This window comes from Zootermopsis nevadensis, unplaced genomic scaffold (genome assembly GCF_977971745.1).
Source record: "Zootermopsis nevadensis isolate Lab colony 2312 unplaced genomic scaffold, Znev_1.0 Znev_ptg000031l, whole genome shotgun sequence".
NCBI classification, from domain to species: domain Eukaryota; kingdom Metazoa; phylum Arthropoda; class Insecta; order Blattodea; family Termopsidae; genus Zootermopsis; species Zootermopsis nevadensis.
The window spans coordinates 3,082,879-3,106,596 of record NW_028259163.1 but is presented as its reverse complement, the minus strand read 5'-3'; the positions used below and the strand labels follow the sequence as shown (position 1 = coordinate 3,106,596).

Sequence of the window (23,718 nt, the reverse complement as noted above, 5' to 3'; positions counted from 1 at the left end):
ATTAAATTTTACAACTTTTCCAGTCCCTGAATAAAATCGATTACGCGAATTTGGGCGGAAGTCGCGATTACATCGTCCTGCTGACACACAGAACAGACTGTGTCACTTAATGTCGTAGTTTCAAACCGTGTAACACGTGCTTGCACGTAAGCACATGTTTGATTCAGGATCCGCAAATCGAGTGTTCAGATCCGAGTGTGGGGGGAAAAACGGAAATCTCTGAGCAGATAAATACATAACTCGACCCTGCGATGCTAAAGTTTCCTTGTCCGCTGAAAAAAATCATTTCCCGATTCACTTTACATATTTACTAGTAAATTACCCGTTAAGAATAATAGTAAAATAATGACATTATCTCGTAAGACCCAAAATCCCTTAACAGCTCACACATTCGTAGACGTTATCCATTCTACAAGAACCGAAATCTCTCAACAACGCTTTTAATAGATTAGATTACATACTGTTGGATTTCAACGAGAATTTTCAACTAGCATCTACCAGATTGTGCCACGGTGGTCTAGCGGTTAGAACGCTGGCCTTGTAATCCTGGGGTCTCGGGTTCGATTCCCGGCGGTGCCCGAATTTATAACTTGTGTTGGGCAAGGCCGTGGTCTAGGCAACACGGAGTTTTCCTCCGTGGCATCCCAACAATTACTCCATTCACACACAGAAGAAGGCAATGGCAAACCACTTCTGGATCATCTGCCAAGAACGTATATGAACAGGTCCCAGTCCGAGAAAAGGATGGAAGGATCCTGTTCATATGGACCTGTCCTCAGACAGAACACTAAAAATAAAAAATAAAAATCTACCAGATTCTCAACAAAGACCTTGTAACACAAATAATGTTAAAACATTTGTCTGAGAGACTTCAGTGAATCCTCACGAATAGATCCGCGGACGTCTGAAACTTGTGACCTACTAATTGGTTCATCTGATATTAAAGAACGTGCTATAATGTAGTATCGTTATCACGCGAGATACTGCTATGGTCCGCTGTATCGATCTATCGAAATGTCTGCTTTTCTGACTCCCAGTCTCCACGCCGTAGCGAAACAGTGAGAGTCGACGTAGATCTCTGCGATAATTGACCCTGCTACAATTTTATAACAAAAAGAAAAATATATTACCGCAATGTTAACCACGTGATATAAATAATGCAAATATCCACATAATTTTTCAATTCCGTATTCCTTTAAATATTTACCGAGCGTATAAACAAATATTCAAATAAAAGTTACATCCGTACCTGTCATGCGACAATTTTATCGACACGAGAAATTTCTGAGAACATTTATATTACGTTCGTTTCGAGTAATACGTAAACGCAGAGGTTAAAATTGACAGATATGTTCAATAAATAAAATTATCCGACACCTATCGAAGCAGACCCTGATCGTGAGAGATCGGAAAATTCCGTGCGTTTTCGAGCTACCGTTAAAATCTGACTGGCTCGAAGCGTTGCTCTTGACGACTGGTTCACTAGTATACTATCTGAAATGAAAAAGCTGTCTCTTCTTGTATGTCGGGTCCATTGTCTCATAAACACCTCGCGGTATGGTAGAAGGGGAACGTCACGATGTCAAAATAAATTATTTTAGGTAATGTAATAGTTATTTAAAATATTGAGAAAAATAATGCGTCTTTGTTGTTAGAATGCCTTGATGTTTTCACTTTAGGTAGTAGTGACGAAAGCATCGAGTGGCTTGTACATAACTACTACATTACGAAGAGTAGGGAATTTCTTATCTCGACGCCTGCGAATATACAATGCCTTGGAATTGTTTATATTATGCAGTCCCGCACAGTAACGGGTACACACCCAAACCTAAAAACATTAGTCTTTATTTATTTCTTCCTTCACTGTTTATTATTATTTAGTGTTCTGTCTGACGACAGGTCCATATGAACAGGATCCTTCCATCCTTTTCTCAGACTGGGACCTGTTCATATACGTTCTTGGCAGATGATCCAGAAGTGGTTTGCCATTGCCTTCTTCTGTGTGTGAATGGAGTAATTGTTGGGATGCCACGGAGGAAAACTCCGTGTTGCCTAGACCACGGCCTTGCCCAACACAAGTTATAAATTCGGGCACCGCCGGGAATCTAACCCGAGACCCCAGGATTACAAGGCCAGCGTTCTAACCGCTAGACCACCTCATCTTATTATTATTTAGTGTTCTGTCTGAAGACAGGTCCTTATGAACAGGATCCTTCCATCCTTTTCTCGGACTGGGACCTGTTCATATACGTTCTTGGCAGATGATCCAGAAGTGGTTTGCCATTGCCTTCTTCTGTGTGTGAATGGAGTAATTGTTGGGATGCCACGGAGGAAAACTCCGTGTTGCCTAGACCACGGCCTTGCCCAACACAAGTTATTAATTCGGGCACCGCCGGGAATCGAACCCGAGACCCCAGGATTACAAGGCCAGCGTAAAATGTAAAATGTAAATAATTCGAAGGAACTTTGCATCACCCTGTAGAAAGATTAATTGATATCAGTTCAGCAATTTTGGGGTGGAACCCTGCGCGCGGAAGGACACAACATATCAATTACCCGTTTATTTCATGCGCACGGTACAAACCACGCATAAACAATTAAGTTTAATTAAGCTTAACAAATTTAATGGCGTATACATGCACCGTACATGCGCTCAGTTCCTACACAAATTCATAACTTCCAATTTAGGAAGCTTGTATGACGGCCATCAGAGGAAACATTTTACTTCTGTTCTGTCCGTATTTTCGTATTAACTTAATTCTGCCAATCAGTCTCAGGAGAGATTCATTTTGAAACAAAAAAAAACAGTAAGTAAGAATTTATGAACAAACATTTAAAAGTTGGCAGAAATTTCAACGTAATACAGACCAAATATTTCTGAACAGTCTTAAAAAAATAAATAAATAACTTCCGAAGAAATGTTATCAAATTCCTTACGGCAAAACCTACTATTAATATAATAGCCAATATCCGTCACGCTTTGACTGGACGAGTGCGCCATAAAGGCAGCGCGGAGAAAAATAGAATTAACTTTTGACGGGGGCGAATCTGGTAGCAAGAAATACAAATGAGGTTATGGTGGCGCCTATGGTTGGGTATGGTGAAGTCTGCGTTTGGGGGGGGGGGGGGGAGTCTAGAATCAGTGACGGTGCCTTTGGTAAAATTTTAGCTTTAGTCAGTTTCAGAACGGAGCTTCGAAAGGGTTTGCGGGACAAAACTGGATTACAACAGCTCAGACTGGTTTCCATGGCGACAATGAAAGAGCTACGGGTTGTATAACCACAGGGAAATTTCTTGAACAGTTGGACATCAACAGAAGACCATGGCCATTAAAATTACGACGTAGTCCGTTTAAATATTGCACATATTAACTAAATCAAATGAGTACAGGCATTCTTGATAAGTTGCTTGTAAATCAGTCAAGAAATCTCACGCCATTTATGGAACCGAATGTCTAATACCGTGTTCAAAAGAACCCGTAACTGATTAACATCCTCAACGAAATGAATCCAATCCACACCCTTCAATAAATATTCCAAAATCCATTTTAATATTATAACGACATATACGCTTTACCCCAAAAAAATTAATTGAAATCATTTCAGTTACTCAGATTAAACATGCCGACGCACTAATACAACATTTTCATTGTACATTATCCTTTCCACAGTTCAAAGAAAGTGTAAAAAAAATAATTAAAAATAATATAAGTTGTTTAATATTCGAGACATCTGAACATATCGCCGTAAAGCGATTAACTGAGAAATTGTTAAGAAAACCGAAGCGTTATAAAACATTAATGAACACAAGCCAGACAGAAAATAGTTGAGCACCAGCAGTGGAACGAAACTGGACTGACGTCAAGACAAAAATAATATAATTCCTACCTCAAAGAGAACAACAAATCACAATAAACTACATCAATTGGTTAACGCTATTTCAAAATAACGTTACGTAAAGAAAATGCTCTTATGCAAAGACGCCATTACGACTTTTTTATTTTATTTTTATTTAGTGTTCTGTCTGACGACAGGTCCATATGAACAGGATCCTTCCATCCTTTTCTCGGACTGGAACCTGTTCATATACGTTCTTGGCAGATGATCCAGAAGTGGTTTGCCATTGCCTTCTTCTGTGTGTGAATGGAGTAATTGTTGGGATGCCACGGAGGAAAACTCCGTGTTGCCTAGACCACGGCCTTGCCCAACACAAGTTATAAATTCGGGCACCGCCGGGAATCGAACCCGAGACCCCAGGATTACAAGGCCAGCGTTCTAACCGCTAGACCACCTCATCTTATTATTATTTAGTGTTCTGTCTGACGACAGGTCCATATGAACAGGATCCTTCCATCCTTTTCTCGGACTGGGACCTGTTCATACACGTTCTTGGCAGATGATCCAGAAGTGGTTTGCCATTGCCTTCTTCTGTGTGTGAATGGAGTAATTGTTGGGATGCCACGGAAAAAAACTCCGTGTTGCCTAGACCACGGCCTTGCCCAACACAACACAACACTAACAGATCTAAATAAAAATGTAAATAAATTGAGTGTTTATAAAATCAAAAATGACAGATTTTAATCCAATACGCGTTTCGCCGAGTCCAAAATATGCCCCAAAAATTACTCAGTGATCCAGTCTGACACACGCGTTAATGTCCTAATTCTTCTTACTGCACGCTGTAAAATTACACTTGTGATATCACTTACGAGTAATAGATTTTTGTGCATTCAGTCACTATTAAGATACACTGCAATGCAGCGAACAGTCAATATGAGTACTGCTGACAAATGGGGCATTCACTTGAACAAACATCGTGAGTTGTTTGTTTTGTTAATGGCTTTATAGTGACTCATCCGTGCTGATTATACGAAACTATAAATACATCAAAGTAATAAAATCCAAAGCTTTAACGCCTTCCATGCTACGACCAATATTTCACGCTCAGAAACATCGATTATTTGTACTTTGAATAACCTCGGTGTTTAGCAATGCCAGGATTAAAAAAAAAAGGCCCATGTTTTGTTACAGGGGTTGTGTACACAAGCCACAACTAAAATTTAGGGATATCCAAAATGACAATTATACTTACCATCAATCGATGAAAATAAATACACTATAAGCAACATTGCTTTAAACGAGGTATCTTGTGCGTAGAACGGAAATGGTTAAAATATGACTCTCGTAAAAAAAAATAGCATTTCTAGTTTAAATTTCGTTGTGACAACATTTGAAGATAATTAAATTTAATTAAATCAACAAAAATATTTACCATGATAACAGTTCTTCGCCTGAATAAACAGTAATTCAGATATCAGCACGTAATTCCTTAAAAGCTACACAAATTATATTCACGAGACATTAATTCCACATTTTTGCGAGTAGTAACACTCGATTTTGACACGAAGATCTAACAACGCCGTTGAAATAGCCCTTTGAATCCGAAGCTAAAGCTAAAGAGAGAGAGAAGTGAGAGACACTTCGATATCTGGGGGGGAGAAAGAGCATCTTATAGCTAGAAGGTCCCCAGGCAATGCCCGCTCGTCCTTCTGTTAAGGATAAAGTAAGAGTGAAGGCGTTAGTGTGATGATTGGCATAAAAGACGGAATTTTGAAATTTTGTATTAGAGAAAGCTGAGGCTATCAATTTGGAAGTTTAATACATAATTTAGAAGTTCCTACTGAGGGGAGGGGGGGGGTAAATTTTGACGGCGTTAAGGGGTGGTAAATTTTGATTAATTTAAATCGGGAGGGCTGCATGAGAAGCTTGCAGTGGCAACTTGGAACTTGGGAACCATCTCAGCATTTGCTTGAAGACAGAGGAAAACCAAGGAAAACCTGTGTCGAGATGGCCGGTAATGAGACACGCGCTGCGTAAATAACATTTAAGAATTCAGTCCGTACCGCGAAGAAAACACTACACTTCACCATTACAAAGATCAATTGGTTAACGCTGTTTAAGGAAATAATCGCTGTTTATAATGAGACACGCATTACGTACATAATATTTAAACATCTAGTCCGTACCGCGAAGAAAACACAACGCTTCACCATTATGAAGTTCAACTGGTTAACGCTGTTTAAGGAAATAATCGCTGTTTACAATGAGAATCATATGAAAACTCATAAATACAAACTTCAAAGCCAGTGATTGTTACAGCAGGTGGGAAATACACTGTTTCATAACAACTGAATCGAAAAGCAATGGGTTTATCCGTGTGACATGCGTGGTCTCACAGGGAAAACCACGTTACTGCATGGGATATAAAACGTCAATTAACTCGAAGACCCCGCTTAACAAGTAAACTTTACCAACACGAAATGTCGGTAGGGAGAGACAAGACGTCGTTACGAACGGCCAATAAAACATAATCAGATAATTCTTACGGCCGGCGACAAAATACGATCGTCCAATATAAGCGACGTATAAACACTTAACGCGACAGCTGAGGAGTTTATGATAATCACTTATGTATGCGGGAGGTCCCAGGTTCGAATAACGGCCAAGAAATCGGTTACCATGTCTGAGATTAATATTTTAATATTTTCCGTCAAATCACAATTTTCAATAAGATAATAAAATATAAAGTATTTAAAATATCATTTCACGTTCTGCATCGAATGATCGATTTACAAATTGGAACGTCGATGCGGAACGTGAAATGATATTTTAAATATTTTATATTTTATTAAAATTGTGATTTGACGGAAAATATTAAAATATTAACCTAATTCACAATATGACGCAAATATACTACCTTATGTCTGAGATTTTCAATTTTACTAAGTAACTCCAGGCTAACAATGCGATACTCCATTAAAGAACACCAAGATATCTTTATATAATTTTAAATACATTATTTAAAATCAGGCCTGTACCATTAGATGCCATGTAACTACAGTAACTGCATATTAATTTACGATATATATATTTATTTATGAACACACGTCAATTTATATAAGAGGAGGTTCATTTCTAGTATTTTTCGGAAAAATACTGTTAAGATGATAAAACCACGGAAGTTGAGAAAAATGGAGATTTTTGCATGGATGAAAAACGTAAGGAAAGAAATGATAAATGCACACAGATTTTCCGTCGGGAAACGTCACGGATTAACAAAGACTTATATATCTTAAAAACAAATATTGAAGATAAATGATGTATGAGGGTGTGATATGGATTAATTTAGCTTAGGATATGGATCAATGGCGGGGTTTTGTGAACACGGTAATGGACATTATTGTTCCATGTCGGAAAGTAGCATTCTAAAAATACATTTTAGCAAAGAAGTTCCCCACTTTGAGCATGATCAATATTAATGTTATCAAAACAGTTGATTTTCTGATCCATATATGATGAAATGTACTTTTCTTAAACTCAAACTGTGACGCTAATATGAGAATAGATTTTTCTGAAATAAATGCAACAAATACCATCAGAGTGCAGAAACACGTTTAAATTAAGAAATAATAAACTCAACAGTAACTTAAATATTTTATTTCTTAAAATTAATTAAAAAAATAATATAACTTGAGTAAAACAGAGAAAAAAACGAGCAGATACTCCGTCATTATGGTTTTCCTTTACGAACAAACTATTTAAAAATATTAATTAATACACACAGGTTTTATTTAAAACCCTGTTTAATACAGATATCCAAATATTTCAAAACCTAGAATTAGGCTGTAGACCGAGACAGGTTTGAAATTCTGGGACCTCTATGGTTCATTCACAAATTAGATAAATAGAAATGCATTATATGTCAGAATACATAACAGTCTGATTTATCGTGGTATCGTGAATATAATTTATTTACGGAATAAGCTATCAAAATAAAATTAAGGTCTGACTCAAAATTGACATGGAAACTCGTATTTCAGTATCATAATTTAATAAATTTATATTTCAGAACATCTGACAATAAGCTGAAACGATAACAGAAAGTCTTAAAATACGTCATTAACATGGCGGAAATACGTGGGGGAGAAACAAGGCAAGTCCAGTCTCTATTATAATAGATAAATATCGAATCAACGCTGCTCCTAACCTAAACATGAGACCTTAAAATCCGTCTCGATGTGAATTACACCATATCAGCAAATGGAGTTCTTTTAAGATACGAATCGAGAATATAATGGGGCATGTATCTTCATATATAACATACTGACTAATAAAATGCACTGAACACAGGGAACTCTACAGGTATCACATTCTTTTAGTCCAGAAGCGTTAAAATTAATTTGGGGTTTTCGTAGTCAAAACGATATAATTTATTTCACATTTCAGGTCAAATGTCTTTCAATAGCATCCGAAAACATCCCGCAGCGTATAAAACTTGATAAATTCTAATCATCTCATCTGTAAAATCTCTATGACGACAGAAAGGGTCTTAAAATTGTCTTTAGTTTTTGTTTTAATGCTATATGAACGCTCCATTGCGGCGAGACACCGTACTAAAAATACCTAGTTTCCTACTGTCCACCGCTAGGGTGTTCTGTTGAATGTCAGCGGCCTGTGTGTGTGTGTGTGTGTTGGGGGGGGGGGGAGCTTGGGGCTGCACATAGTACGTCGAGCACAAAGTTGAATGACCTGGCTTTCAATCCATCCACAGTAGTCGAAACACATTCACAGATCCCAGATTCTACCTTAGCGCCACATTTCTTTCCATCACACAACAAGTTACTACACTTCACTAAGCATTACACACGTTTAATTATTTTAGGAAAAATTCTTAGTCTTACCTTTTTCGAAAAGAAACAACCCGATCCACCTCGATCACACATTGCTCAAACTACACCTTCGTATGGCGGGAACCTGAAGCCGGCAAATCCAAAGGGACGAGGGGGTACATCCCTTCACCCCCTCCCTAACTCACTCACTCACTCACTCACTATACCACTGCCTAGCTCATAGCTGTCCGGTACCCTACCCTACCCCTAGATATATCGACCTTCCCCCTCGACAGACCCGCCCGGAAATGACGTCACACACACACCGATTGATCCAACCAACCAAGCAACCAGGCAGAAAGGGGAGGTAAGGGGAAATATTTAGGGAGATGGAAATTATAGAAGTGGGGGAAGTAGGAGAAGAGAAGGGAAGGGTGTTTTTTGAGGAGTGAGGATAATACGTGGGCTTAGAGGGGGCACATCAAGGTGAGTTGTTCATATATATATATATATATATATATATATATATATATATATATATATATAAAGAGAATTCACAGGTAGACAGAAGGACGTAACGAGATGATGACATATCCCGATAAGCAATAATACCATCGTCAGAGGGTGGGGTTAAGTGTGAACTTAAAAGAAAAGTAACGCGTGGCAATTGTGATCTGAAAACTGAAAAAAAAAAAAAATTACAGCTTAAAATGACCACGTGTGGAACCGGGGGGGGGGGGGGGTTGGATTCGAACAATGGACTCTCACCCATAACTGGGGTGGGGAATGAAGTTTGTGTTTGTCAGCACTGAAGTCAATGAATCTGAACAATTATAAGTTCAGTGATTCGTTTGTAGGCGAAATTAAGACGAGGTACAAACTGATTTAGAGTCAAATGAATTACAAGAGCCAGGAAAGATATCGTGATATAGTTTAGTGCATACGTATCTCAGCGAAAACTGAGGAAATCCACGAAATCCCGACACAGCTCGTACTTTCAACCGATTCGTATCAACTCAGTAGTTCCTGATCTGTATACTTAACGATTATAAATTATATCAAACAAAGCTCGAATTTTAATATTGGAGTAGACAAACCGAAACATCTGTACCTCTAATATATAATAATTAATAAATTATAAATCACTATTACTACCGAATTCCATCAATTACTTTTAATATTGAATATGATTACCTTCTAGGTCATTTCCCCGTGTTAGTCTGATGTTGACCGACGTTTCAGAGGTTATTACTACCACCGCCCTGATAATGGAGGCACTAAGCATCTTTGAAACGTCAGTAAACTTCTATACGATACTACACAGTTGCTTCCATTACTTAGCACTGAATGTACTGACTGGTGCGGCAACTTCTCCGACTCTGGTGTCCGGCGTGTAGTCTAATCAAAATATTGCAGGCGTTATTTGTATTGCACAATTACTATAGAGAAAACGGATTTAACTTGTAGGATTTGAGGTTTCCACGGCACTGAGAATTAAGATGGTTGTCTTCTGGGTCTCAGCAATAGTCCTGGTGGTGGAGGAACACGGTTTATCTGAAACGTTGGTTAAATTTATACCAAAATACAACCCAGAAGACAGCCATCTTCGGATATAAATTATATACGTACGTTGACGTGCGATTTACGTATATTTCACTCACATAACTGTTTTAAACAACTCATGCATTTGTTGAACTTCTAGGAAAACACTAGCTAAAATTCTTCCCCAGTTACTCAGCCGGTACTTACCAACTACTAAACTGAAAAAAACAATATTGATCCGCAGTTCCTAGACTCTTCCAATTTATATAAAGAAAAGGATTATTAAAAGAAGTAGGTTTCATTCAGACCCTATCATGTGGGATTATTATTGTTATAACACGCTAGATATTTCTACAGTTATACCATTCTCTGCGTGTGCTGAGTATTGAAATAAAACATCACACCAACAAATGTACCATAAAGTTTTTTATTAAAACGAAAAACGTTCGTGTTCTTTCAGGAAGCCATGCTCTGACAGTGGGGGAAGGCGGGGAAATGCCTGCCTGCCTTTCCTACGGACTATGTAAATAAGGGATATGATATTGGTTCCGAATGCTCTAAGAACTTGAAAGGAATCTTGGGAATATTTCGGGATTTTTGGACTGTTCAATGCTAGATGAATCTTCTTCTTGCATCGAAAGTAGGAAAAACGTGTCTGTCTTCCAGAATGCCGTGCTTTGTATTTTGGTAGGAATTTATCAACGTTCCAGAAAATGTTACTGCAACCACTGAGGGCATTTTTTAAAGGAGGCAGTAAGCACTTTTACCAGATTACACGACAAACATCCTAGAAGAAAGCTATCCTTATACTTGTCGCCGTTAGAACCTGAAATATCGCAAAACTATCGATTCTATCGACTTTCGAACAAATAAATCTGTGCTTTTACCGATTAACTGGGATATCGGCAATTCAGTCTTCTTCTACGGGATGTCATTACTCAGAAATAGAATCAATATCAGACTTCTGCGTGGTTTTGTGTTAATCGAAAGGTTAAATTCCAAAACAATATTCCCTACGGTCCTTCGGGTGTTACAATTTCTGCAAAATTCTTTTGTGTCAACTAAACTGAGCAATTGTTTGTGAAGTAACAATACTGCAATTGTTGCAAGCTACTGGGCTGTATAGCGGTTCATAATAATTTCCGAAGTTTCTACTTTATTTCTGAAAAAAAAAAAAAAAAAATTAAAAAAAATAACAATTAAAAATCCCGTTATTTAAAAACGAATAATTAATTATGCGTCATTTTTATATCACGATATTAAATATTTACATTTTCACTGGGCAAAGAATTTTAGAATAAACAAATACGGGAGAGGTGAAGTAGAGATACGATGATTTGAAATTTCATTAGGTGTATTTCAGTACTTATAACAATTATTTTACATGTCTGATATAAAGTATTATAATTTGAAATTGATTAAACCGTATAGTAACCGTCACAGAATAACAAATTATGGTTATGTCTCGCAACACCTTCTAATGCCCATAGAGAGGTGTAGTTTTCGTATCTGACGACAGATGACACCATGCTTCACAGACTTGCAGACTACGTAATCATTTTTGCAACAGGTACTGAACGCAGTAGTTTAGAATGACGTATGCCAGTTTAACAAGTGATGAATTGTTGGAATATTTAACAACGCTGATTTAACTGCAGAGATTATGACACCAGAAATGACGGGAAGATAATCATAGGGATTTCTAAGAACTATATCTTGGCCATTTGAAGGCTCCATTCCAATATTTTCTTGAGTGGATTGAATTCAACAGAAACATACCAGCCAGGATATCAAGTAAACAATCCGAGATTCGAACAGGATACCCCTCAAATAAAAGTCTAGACTTTTATCTATATATAAACCTGCTACATGTTTATCTAGCGACGATTCAACTATTACATTTGAAATTTACAACAACAAAAAGTGATAGTGGAACCACGGTTTCGGAGAATTAGACGTAAATACGTCTATACGGAAAGGAAGTTTATATATTGGCTTTATTCTAAATATTTCCTTTATACATGCTTTACAATTGAGTAAAGTTTGATTAAGACATCGCTTATTTAACTTGAATTAATTACGCTTAAGATGGGTCTATGGTAGCTGAATGTAATGTAAAGTAATGTAATGTAAGGTAATGTAATGAAATGTAATGTAAAGTAATGTAATGTAATGAAATGTAATGTAATGTAATGTAATGTAATGTAATGTAATGAAATGTAATGAAATGTAATGTAAGGTAAGGTAAGGTAATGTAAGGTACTGTAAGGTAAGGAGAATTAGACGTAAATACGTCTATACGGAAAGGAAGTTTATATATTGGCTTTATTCTAAATATTTCCTTTATACATGCTTTACAATTGCGTAAAGTTTGATTAAGACATCGCTTATTTAACTTGAATTAGTTACGCTTAAGATGGGTCTGTGGTAGCTGAATGTAATGTAAGGTAATGTAATGTAATGAAATGTAATGTAAGGTAATGTAATGTAATGAAATGTACTGTAAGGAAATGTAAGGTAATGTAATGTAATGTTTTATAGGTAACAACAATTCCGAGTAAACACGACGTTTCCTAGGTAACAACAATTCCGAGTAAACACGACGTTCCCTGGGTACACTTGTTACACTTTTTTCCCGAATGACACTGACCCTAAAATATAGACGTATTTACGTCAAAAAAAAAGTGATAGTGGAACCACGGTTCCGGAGAATTTGACGTAAATACGTCTATACGTAAAAAAAAAACACGATACTTGGAATGGTCGCAGACTATATTAAGTTTCTATTCCAACATTACCATCAAGACAAGTGGCGTTGCAAAGACAAATCTCAGTACAGTATAATCACCCTCAGAGCCAAGCAAGGATCGTACACAGGACCTCCCAAATACTATGCAGTACTTACATTAAAAAGTAAGAAAAAAGTGTTTACTTACGAAAATGTGAACAATTCTATTTACCGAACTTATTATTTATGGGGCGTAAAACCCAGAGATTGTGAACAATTAAAAGAGAGAAAAAGGCAATTTAGGGTATCTAGACGACGGTTCGAACATGACTTTAAGAAAATAAAGCAATCTAAAAATATCGAGTGGAAAAAGTCAAGTCTATCATTGGAAGAGTCCCTCAAGTCACCGTTATATGAACTTCATTCTAGTTGTCTGTACTAATGAAGACAAATGAAAACCATTACATCCTATCAGAGAAACAAAACCTTTTAATATAATCTCCCCAAAGTTACTGTAACATGAGAAACACTTGCAGGGTTTATTCGAACTCTAGAAAGAGTACACCAGAATCACAATTTTCAGAGGAAGGAAGTGGTCGATATAAAAGTATAACGTTCAGAACGTTTCAGTCACTCCATCAAAATCTGCCAATAACGTTAAAAATAAAAATAAAACATCTTTTAGTACTAGAAGAGATCGATTTTAACAAGTTGTAAAATCGAGTCTCGAAACTACATAAACATTAAATACACGTCAGGTAGTTAGTTAATATGGCGAAGACCCCTAAACATCCATACCCTACGTGGAATTCGCCCCCCTGTGCTATTCACGCTTAAGTTTGCCAGTCCAGTTAATCTAGTTCTTGAAAGGTATCAACCTCCACGGCCGACCATTAAGGTGTTACTGTACATTTCGGAAGTCACAATTCAAATTCAGATAATGTACGATACACAAATTATTTGCACTCAGATTTATTAATAATCTAATAAAAAGCATTTTATCATAGTTAAGTCCTTAAGTTCTTCAAAAAGTATATATTTTTTTATTTTTAAAAATCAAACATTTGTCTTTTATCATTTCTTCCAAAGATTCAAAATTTCTGTGAACTCTTTATCTCTAACAGTAAAGCTATCCCGAGAAAACTATTTTAAAATCTGCCAATAACTTTCGGAAAATTGACAATACTGGTTATACAGATGTGTGAAATAATGTATTGAGGCATTCTCCATTATAGCATCGTATGTAGGATCTTACAAACGTACTTCTACCATGACGATGTAGGTGACTAGTTCCTCTGAAACGTCACTAACCACCTATAAAACTACACGACATCACAACACAAAGAACTACAATCCAAATATGGTACAATATCTTTATTCAAAATTTATATATTTTCCGGCTTTTCAAGATATTTCCATATTCTACAGATTTCCAATATTCATTACAGTGTTCACAAAAGTCCGCTACTGGAATCTATTCAGACCTAGACGAAATAATTCTACAATTTCTTTCTACGAACTACAAACTGGCAATTTTCTGAGACATCATCAGTTCATTTTATAGCTACGGACGGTAAAAATACTTTCCGACGACAAATTAAATTGGCATGGTAATGTTCTTTAGCCGAATTCTTCTGTGTAGTAAGGCGCAAATAGATACTCAGACTCACACTAATCCTGTCACACGGTCCGGTTTCAGAAGCTTTCTGCTTGATTCGAAACAAATATATATTGTAAAAGACTGGAACAAAGCCAGACACTCTCAATTGGCTTTGTAGATAAATTCTTCAATAGGTGCTCCGTTCAACAGAAACACAATTAGACTTCGTAACTGAAGACCTCCATTCGAAACCTGAGAACGTTCCATGCAGTGACTGAAAGTGTCTAAAATAATAAAAATACTTACCAGATAATTATACTGTTTCAGGATGGTAAAAGTTTAACTGTATTTTCCGCTGTCCTCTGTCATAGCTCAAAGTGTTGAGGGTCCTTACTTGTTGAACACAGGACAATTAACAAAGGAAAAGAAATACGTGGGAGATGGATCTTCACCAACTTTCATATTTTAAAAAAGTTTCATATCGTGTACAAATCAAATCTATTTAATGCGATGATTCAAGAATAACAAAGGTCGATAGGAACATTTACAAACATTAACCAAAAACCTACATGGAATTTTGTTATAAAACACGCGTTATTAAAGCTACACTATCTGGAATATATTCATTGTCTCGGGCACACCTGATATACACGACGTTTCGGGAGTTGGCTCTATTCCCTTATTCAGGTTATTGGTTAGCGTTGCATCGGAAAAATCCCGAGTTCTATCTCTCGATTTTTATCATTTTGACACAAACGGTGTCAACACAATGACAACGAATAACCTGAAGATGGGGTTAGAGCCAATTCCCGAAACGTCGAGTATATAAAACATGTATCAAGCAACAGACAATGTCCATAAACAGTATAATGAATCAACTATTATCACAGACCTTTATGGATTCATAAGCATCATTAATCGATATCAAGTATTTTCCCGGTAACATCACGTATCGATTAAATGTTCAATTTGTAGTACAAGCGCGTATACACATTAATAGAATGTTACCAATGACACCTAGTAAAGGTGGGGTTGTTTTTAACCTGGATACAATACACCTATTTGTTTGGAACACGTGGGACACCCTCAATAACCGAGACCCGTCTTTACTGTTCTGCCACTGACAGATGACAATCGCAAAACAAGGCTCATAAAACATTCTGGTATAAAGTAAGCCGGTTCCAAAAGCGATTAATTGACTGCGCTTTTCTCATCAAATTTAATTTCAATTTATCGCAGATAAATAAATTGTTGGAAAGTTAATAAATACAGAGTGTTTCAAAATTTCTTATACACCTAGTGCGTGTGTGTGTGTGTACATAGAAAATTCTAAATCACCCTGTATTTGTCATTTTGTTCTTACATATTTAATGAATTCAATGGAATTAAATCAGTAATTTCTAATTTTAAATTCAGAAAATCAAGTAGAATTATAATTTTAGAAACAAATACTGTGCAGTAATAAAATATCAGAACTAGAGATGGTTTTTCCGGTCCACAGACAAATACAAATAACAGGTATTAGTAGAAAAATCTTCTGTATACAGAATTCAACTTAATGAATGTTGATTGATTGATTAAAGACTTTCAGCAGCGATTTAATCTAAATATTAGTTTAGAATTCAGTCCGTAAAGCTAGGGATAGAGTTCTGGGGTCGTCGTTTATAATAAAATCCGAAATTAGAACAAAGAAAATCCACTTCCGCGCAAAACTGTTTGAACATCACCATTTAATGATATCCCTAAATTCAATCTAATTTATAAATATATTAATATGATATAAAACACGCAAAATTCAATGTAATAATAAGCCAAATGGAACAAAAGTTTCTGCTCTGATATCCACTGACCAAGTCTAGATGTGGTCTACGAGGCGAGGGGGGGGATGTTGTATGAACCAAAACTTCCAAAACCCTGTGACCTCCATTAATATAATCAATTTAAGTCCGGGGATATTTAGAATATAAACGCTACTCCGTAAAGGATAGATGTCGTATCATTAATTAAAACAAAGACATAATTTGATTTTAAAACTTCCAGAATTAAACTCTCACCAAATGGATTACATCGAATTTTGCTACGCAGAGCGAGATCGGTGTTTCTTCCAATAAATTCCACACAAAAAAATTGCATGTAATTATAATTAAATTTGGTTCTGAGCAGAATCCAGGTTTAATTCTCAGCTTCAGCGTCAACTGAGGTTGAAGCAGGATTTGAGTAGTATTTATTTAGTGTTCTGTCTGACGACAGGTCCATATGAACAGGATCCTTCGATCCTTTTCTCGGACTGGGACCTGTTCATATACGTTCTTGGCAGATGATCCAGAAGTGGTTTGCCATTGCCTTCTTCTGTGTGTGTGAATGGAGTAATTGTTGGGATGCCACGGAGGAAAACTCCGTGTTGCCTAGACCACGGCCTTGCCCAACACAAGTTATAAATTCGGGCACCGCCGGGAATCGAACCCGAGACCCCAGGATTACAAGGCCAGCATATATATTAAGACGTAAATTTAGTACGTAATTAAATCAAGCAGAGGCATTCTTGTGAAGTTGATAATCGCTAATTAACATCTTCAAGTCAGCCTCAGCTGGACGTCACAGTACACGGACATAACGTAATTTATCTTGTAACATGTTTATCATGTTTGCCTTGTCATTGTAATCATAATCTACGTCTGTCCCTGTTCTTCGATATTCGTGTCACTGAGCATTTCTGTCTTCTTCTGCATTACTCTCGACTTGTCAGCGCCATCTTTCAGGATGTCTTCCTCGGCGAAGTGTTTGTCACTGCCAGGATTCTCAACCCCCCCCCCCCCCACCTGTCCTATATATTTTCCATCTAAGTTATAAACATCTTACAAATGTTTGTGACAAAATGATATTAAAATATAGGATAAAATCCAGCTTTACGTCGAGTACGGAAGGTTCACTTAACACAGAACACTAAACAAGAATGATAACCAAGGCCTATACACTAATTTCAGTACCACCGATGGATTTCCATCAATGAAATTATTAGGAAATAATGTTGTTCCCTTTTTACATATAAACAATTAACACTTTAAACAATTTGTTTCTGTGAAGTTAATCGTTTTAATACGAGGCGCGTCCTCAAAGTAAGTTTCCCACTCGTCCCACAGCTAGCAAACCTTATATTGCGCGAAGCGACTGTGCGTACGTGATAGAGCAATGACGTAGCATGGCGCATGCACTAACGGCACCTCCCGCGTTCTCACAGTAGCATCGTTACAGCTGTTGAAGATGGAGGTTCTTATTCCAGCTCCCGCCGACTGTGAAGTGCGGTCAGTGATAACGCTAGGCCGCACACGGCTCGACGGACAGCAAGTCTCCTGCAGGAGTTCAGCTGGGAGGTGTTTAATCATTCACCCTACAGCCCGGACCTCGCTCCCAGTGATTTCCATCTTTTCCTACACCTCAAGAAATTCCTGTCCGGTCAGCGTCAGCGTTTTGAGAATGACAGAGAGGCGGAGATGGTTGTCACACAGTGGTTCCAATCCCAGGCGGCAGACTTCTACGACACAGGTATTCAAAAGTTGGTCCCACGGTATGACAAATGTCTCAATTCCGGTGGCGAATATGTTGAAAAATAGCTGGACACTTGCTGTATCTGTTGCAATAAATATTTCCATGAAATTGTGTTTTGTTTCTGTAAACGGCCCCAGGGAAACTTACTTTGTGGACGCGCCTCGTATGTCTCACTACATAACTTCAGAAACTTGGATATTAAAGTTAAACAAACAAACAAATAATGGAATATTTTAACGATGGTTAGACAGACTTATTTTTGTAAAGTATACCTACAGAGACAGTCAAACATTTTGTTTTATCCAGTTACTTCTTTACGCATTCCAGAAGGGACAATTAACCACCTAAATCCGAGTGGGAATTATACGTACCATGAGCTTTAACAACCAATAAATAACTCTGTATTTTATACATATCAGTTTTGAATGATTCTCAGAATAAACAGAAATTATATTTAATTAAATCTCATTCCTTGTATCCTCCTAAGCGTTCATTTGTAAGAGTCACAAAATTTCTTGATCTGACGTTCTTAGTTACAGCCAAGAACGTGTTTTCTGATATTACGCGATTATTTCCCATCATATATAATTACACATTTTTTTACAAGAAATGTACGCGGACCAATCAAAACACACCAGGAGACGAAAGACTTTGAGAACCTCTACTGTATTCTCCCCAGCCGTCTAGAAGCCGTGCGTCTGTCCATCCAGTGACGAGCCGAGCCAATTGTGGCTACCTTTTACCAGCACGTATCACCAATATTTCTGAAGCACCCCAAAATTTGTCGTAATTTATAATAGTAACCGAGATCGATCGATATCTTCCCAGCAACAACTCGATCGCTTTTCCTCATTCCACAATTACCCTCCTCCCAACCCAATCACAAAGGTTATTATTACATCGTCATATTTACCGCATCAAAAGTTACATCTGTCACAGATGGAAATGTTCCATTATGCAGCGAGCTGGTTCACTGTTGAAAACAATGGCGTAGTACAGCCCGTAACATTTGATAGAAATACAGCGTTTCTTCAATTAGAAGATATCTGTCTTTTGGGTTTGGTAGAAGTTTACCAACGTTTCGGAGGTCCTTGCTACTTCCATCATCAGGGCAATAATTCGATAAGTAAAATCCCTTATGATGGAGGCAGCAAGGACCTCTGAAACGTTGGTAAACTTCTACCAAAAACCCAAAAAACAGCAATCTTCTTACTCACCGCCGTGAGAGAATCAAATCTTACTTAGCAGTATAATTTATTGCAAAGTTATCTTTGAAAAGAGCATCAAAAGTGAAACATTTTTATAAAATTTATTTATAAACTAAATTAAATGCGAAAACACCTTGAAGGCGGCTGGCTCCAAATCGCAGACTCCGCCAAACACACCATAGGCACCACCATAATATCGTTATAACTTCTTGCTACCAGAGTCGCCACACGAATGACGCACTAGTACAGCCAAGCGTGACAGACATGCATCTACGTCACAGTTTAAAACGTATTAAGGCAAGAAAAGAAAAACGAATAGAGGAAACGAGAAACGGATACAAAATTTTCGTCAGGAAACCTGTAGACAAGCTATCAGAAGCCCGTGCGTAGAACCTAATGTTACAGTTATGTGAACACGGTAATTAATTTTCGTGTTACATAAAAGACATTAATTAACTACAACTAACTGATTCACTCTGATTTGTATGAGGAATCTTTCTGTCAGCAGATTAGATGGTAAGGTACAATTAATATTACTTAAAAACACACAAGTAGCTCAGAGCTGCTGAAAGACGATCACAAACGTTGCTTATACCGACGTCTTCCAACGACAAAGAGATCAAAACCAGACGCCTCAATACTTTAGAACGAGATATATCGGGCGTAACATGAAAAGGATCAAAGCAATTTTTGAATATTAGACCTTTACCTTGGAAAGAAGCTTATATATTCTTGTTACTAGTGATCTCACGTTAGGGTCCAATATCTCGGTTCTTCCTACAAAGTAGACGCATCTTGGCTAGACCAGCACTGGTATCGAATTCCGAGACCTCTGTCTACAGTCGCATTCCAGTGGAATTTTTTGCTAGACAAACGGCGCCTCCTACATAAACCACTAAACAAATAAAATACACACGTGGTTATTCATTTTATTTCTATTTAAGCATGTTTTCGACATTTATCTGCTAGAAATTTTAATCCAGAACGAAGACTTTGCTCTTCTGGGCTGAGACGACGCCATGTCGACAGTATGAAGATAATGAAGTTTCGGAGAAACGTACTATCTCCATCTTCAGAGTCGACTAGGGGTAAATAAAAGTAGGTGAGGCTAATTGGTTTAACAAATGACCAAAAAAGTGACAGGATTTAAGTGAGAAAATCTGTATGAAAAATAAATTCAGATGGGGGTACGCGTGATATAATTTTTCAGCGAAACTATCCGTAAAATTTTTTGAGTTTATAAACAACTGTTTTTTATGTGGTGAGTTCATATAAGGAAAGCATAAAACTTCATCTCAAGACAAAGTTTAATTAAAAGATACTATCACACGTTTCACACATTTTGTTATATAATTTTATTTTTATTTCAAGTACACAAAAATACTACTTTGTACTCAAGAATATCACGGGTTCAAATCTCATCTCGGATACCAAACTATTTTAATCAACTCTTTAGTCCGTCAAAGGAAAATTTAGAAATTGTGAGGTAAAGTAGGCCACGACAGCTTCCTTCCATCCTATTAATTTCTTTTGTACTTGTATAATAATTCATCAATGTTCAGACCAAGCTGATAAAAGCTTACTTAAAAAAATAAAAATAAATTTCCCGTTCTCCTTCATTCCAATTTTTTTTCCCCCTTGAACTACGAAATCTTACGCTGATATCTGCCAACGCTCTATACCGTGAATCCCGTACCTGAGACAAAATTCTCGTCTTCATTCATTCAGATTCAAGATTTAAGAGGAAAACTCTTGCATTTTTTATTTGGAAGTTCTCAGAACTTGAATGCCGTGTACAAGTCGAAAACATGATTTACAGAGAGACTCACTCAATATGCGAGATCCTAATGTACGTCAGTCAACATCAGGAAGATGACCCAAGGACTGTCGTCTTTCTCTGGCTGGGTAAATGTAGAATGATTGCACGCTCATACGTCACAGAGCAGCGAAATAACTTATTTAGGCACAGAACCGTTAAATTAAAATACACGCATTAAGGCTAACTTCTTCGAAATCACATCAAATTAAACAAGATAATAATTTAACCGAGTTGCTTTGGCATACCGTAATAAAATACGGCGAAACGTAGTCTGTCAGGACGAGAAAATAAAAAAATTAACAAAACAGTCCTTCTTAAGAAGAAAATTGTCGCTTAGCTAGTCAATTAATTCCCCACCTTGCCACTAATCCATATCTTACGCCGATGAACAAAGTCCTATATATATTTAAGATCCATTTTAATATTATACTATCACCTACGCCAAAGTCTTCCAACTGATCTTTACGCTGAGAATTTCCCATTAAAATTCCACAATCATTTCTAACGTCTTCTGGGATACTGCGTAAGGAAGCCTAATAAATTACCGACGTCAATACCCAGAATATAAAAGCAGTGTGCATCTCTGAAACGTCGGAAAGTTCTACCAGACTACACGGCGCAATTATCCATAATTAATTTCACACTCATTATCGTGAGAACGTGAAATTTCTCCAAAAATTTTTTTTTCTGTTTTAGAGGTCTGATAAACAGTGTTAATTTCACGTGAAAATAAATTCATATGGATATTAAAATTTAACTGTAGTAACAACAAAAACAATAACAATGCTTACATTCTTATGTTTCCTCTTTTAAATTATCCAGTCTTCATATTTCAACCAGCAATTGTTTCGTTTTCACTTCTCAGCACGAAACGAGAAAAAAAAAACCCACCGCCTTCTTAAGACCTTGCACGTACAGACCACGTGTTTCTATGATTTATTTAATACCAGAAATAAAACACATATATCTCTACTACCTGGCTTCATAACTCATGCAAGGTATAATTTATGTCTACGCTCTCTGCCTAAAGAGTACCTAATTAAAGCATATCAACCCTAAAAATTGTATGCATTATTTCAGATCTGTCTTTTATCTAATCACCTCAATAACATCTGGCGTAATATACAAATTATGGAGCTCCTCCTAACGTAATTGTCTCCAGTTCAAAATCATACTTTCTCTACGTTATATCTTAAACCAGATTTGAACAGATATGACACTACGTAGTCTAAACTAGAACCTGCATATAATTTGGCTCGTACAGATCAACCATAACCCTACTTTTAACGACGAAATTCAATTTTTTAAAAAAAAAATTCTCGAAAATTATTCAGCGTCAAAACAATTATAACAGTTCACAAAACGTAATTTCATTAAAATCTCTACGTCTATTTAGATAATTTTGGATGTGATAAATATTGAACGAATAAACTTCTAAATGTGCAGCAAACCTTAGAAATAATTTCCAACTATACGTGAAGTTTGAAGTTCTAACGGTACACACATCGACTGTACTGTTCTGGGTTGTGACGTTCTGTAGTCTTGGAGATGGTTACTTTTGTAGAGACATATCGCTTCAATCTTCAGGTCATTTCACCCTGAAGATTGAAGCCAAGTGTCCCTCCGAAACGTTGGTATCGACGCCACAACCCAGAAGAAAACAAATGACAATTCCAAACATTTCTGAAGAAAAAAAAAAGAACATACCAGAGAACGAACATAATTTCTTTGCTAGGTTCATTTGACGGCATTTTCTGAACTGCATCACGTCGAATGATAGAGCGCAAAAATGTCGAGAGAAATTTCCGTTGTCTTCAAGAAGATAATATCCCTGCATTTGTCTAGTTGAGCTGAGAAAACACGGAAATCCTCAGATAGAAATGATGGATCATTCAGTCACTGTTGAATAAAATCGCAATTTGCTCTAATCTTCCCTCCCTCTCCCCCATTTCAGACACGTTGACACGTGTCGCACTGGCAAAGGCAGTCATACCAACGCCGTCTACAAATTTACCGTTCGGCATCAGCGGAGAAAACAAAATACCAACAGAAAATATTTCACTCGTCACGGACGAGAGAAAAGCAAATTTGTTGAACCCTGTGTATTATAAATGCATAAATACGCGTATAAATCGATGACATACAGTTTGGGTAATGCGATCTTGGACAGCCAGAACATTGAGACACCGTTTTCAGACCAGACTTTGGATATAAATATATGGCTTACGGTTTTTATGGTCTGCGTTGTGTTTTACTGTATCAGTATAGCTTAACCCTTTACAGCCGAAGTCTCATCTAAATAATATTTAAGAATTCAGTCCGTACCGCGAAGAAAACACAACTCTTCACCATTACGAAGATCAACTGGTTAACGCTGTTTAAGGAAATAATCGCTGTTTATAATGAGACACGCGCTGCGTACATAATATTTAAACAGTGAGTCCGTACCGCGAAGAAAACACAACTCGTCACCATTACAGAGATCAACTGGTTAACGCTGTTTAAGGAAATAATCGCTGTTTATAATGAGACACGCGCTGCGTGCATAATATTTAAACAGTGAGTCCGTACCGCGAAGAAAACACAACTCGTCACCATTACAGAGAT

General features: G+C 37.1%; 1 protein-coding gene across 8 annotated transcripts in view; it reads right to left on the bottom strand.

Annotated features, from left to right (window-relative positions):
- RhoGAP100F (Rho GTPase activating protein at 100F) overlaps positions 1 to 23,718 on the bottom strand; it is a 109,944-nt gene that overhangs the window by 38,856 nt on the left and 47,370 nt on the right. Inside the window, exon 1 of one of the 8 annotated variants that reach the window (XM_087359538.1) lies at positions 8,741 to 8,845. The exons of the other annotated variants lie outside the window; for them this stretch is intronic. Coding sequence (XP_087215664.1) covers positions 8,741 to 8,782 — 42 coding nt within the window. The 5' untranslated portion in view covers positions 8,783 to 8,845. Of the gene's footprint in view, positions 1 to 8,740; positions 8,846 to 23,718 lie in introns of those variants that run through there. 8 annotated transcript variants of the gene reach the window in all.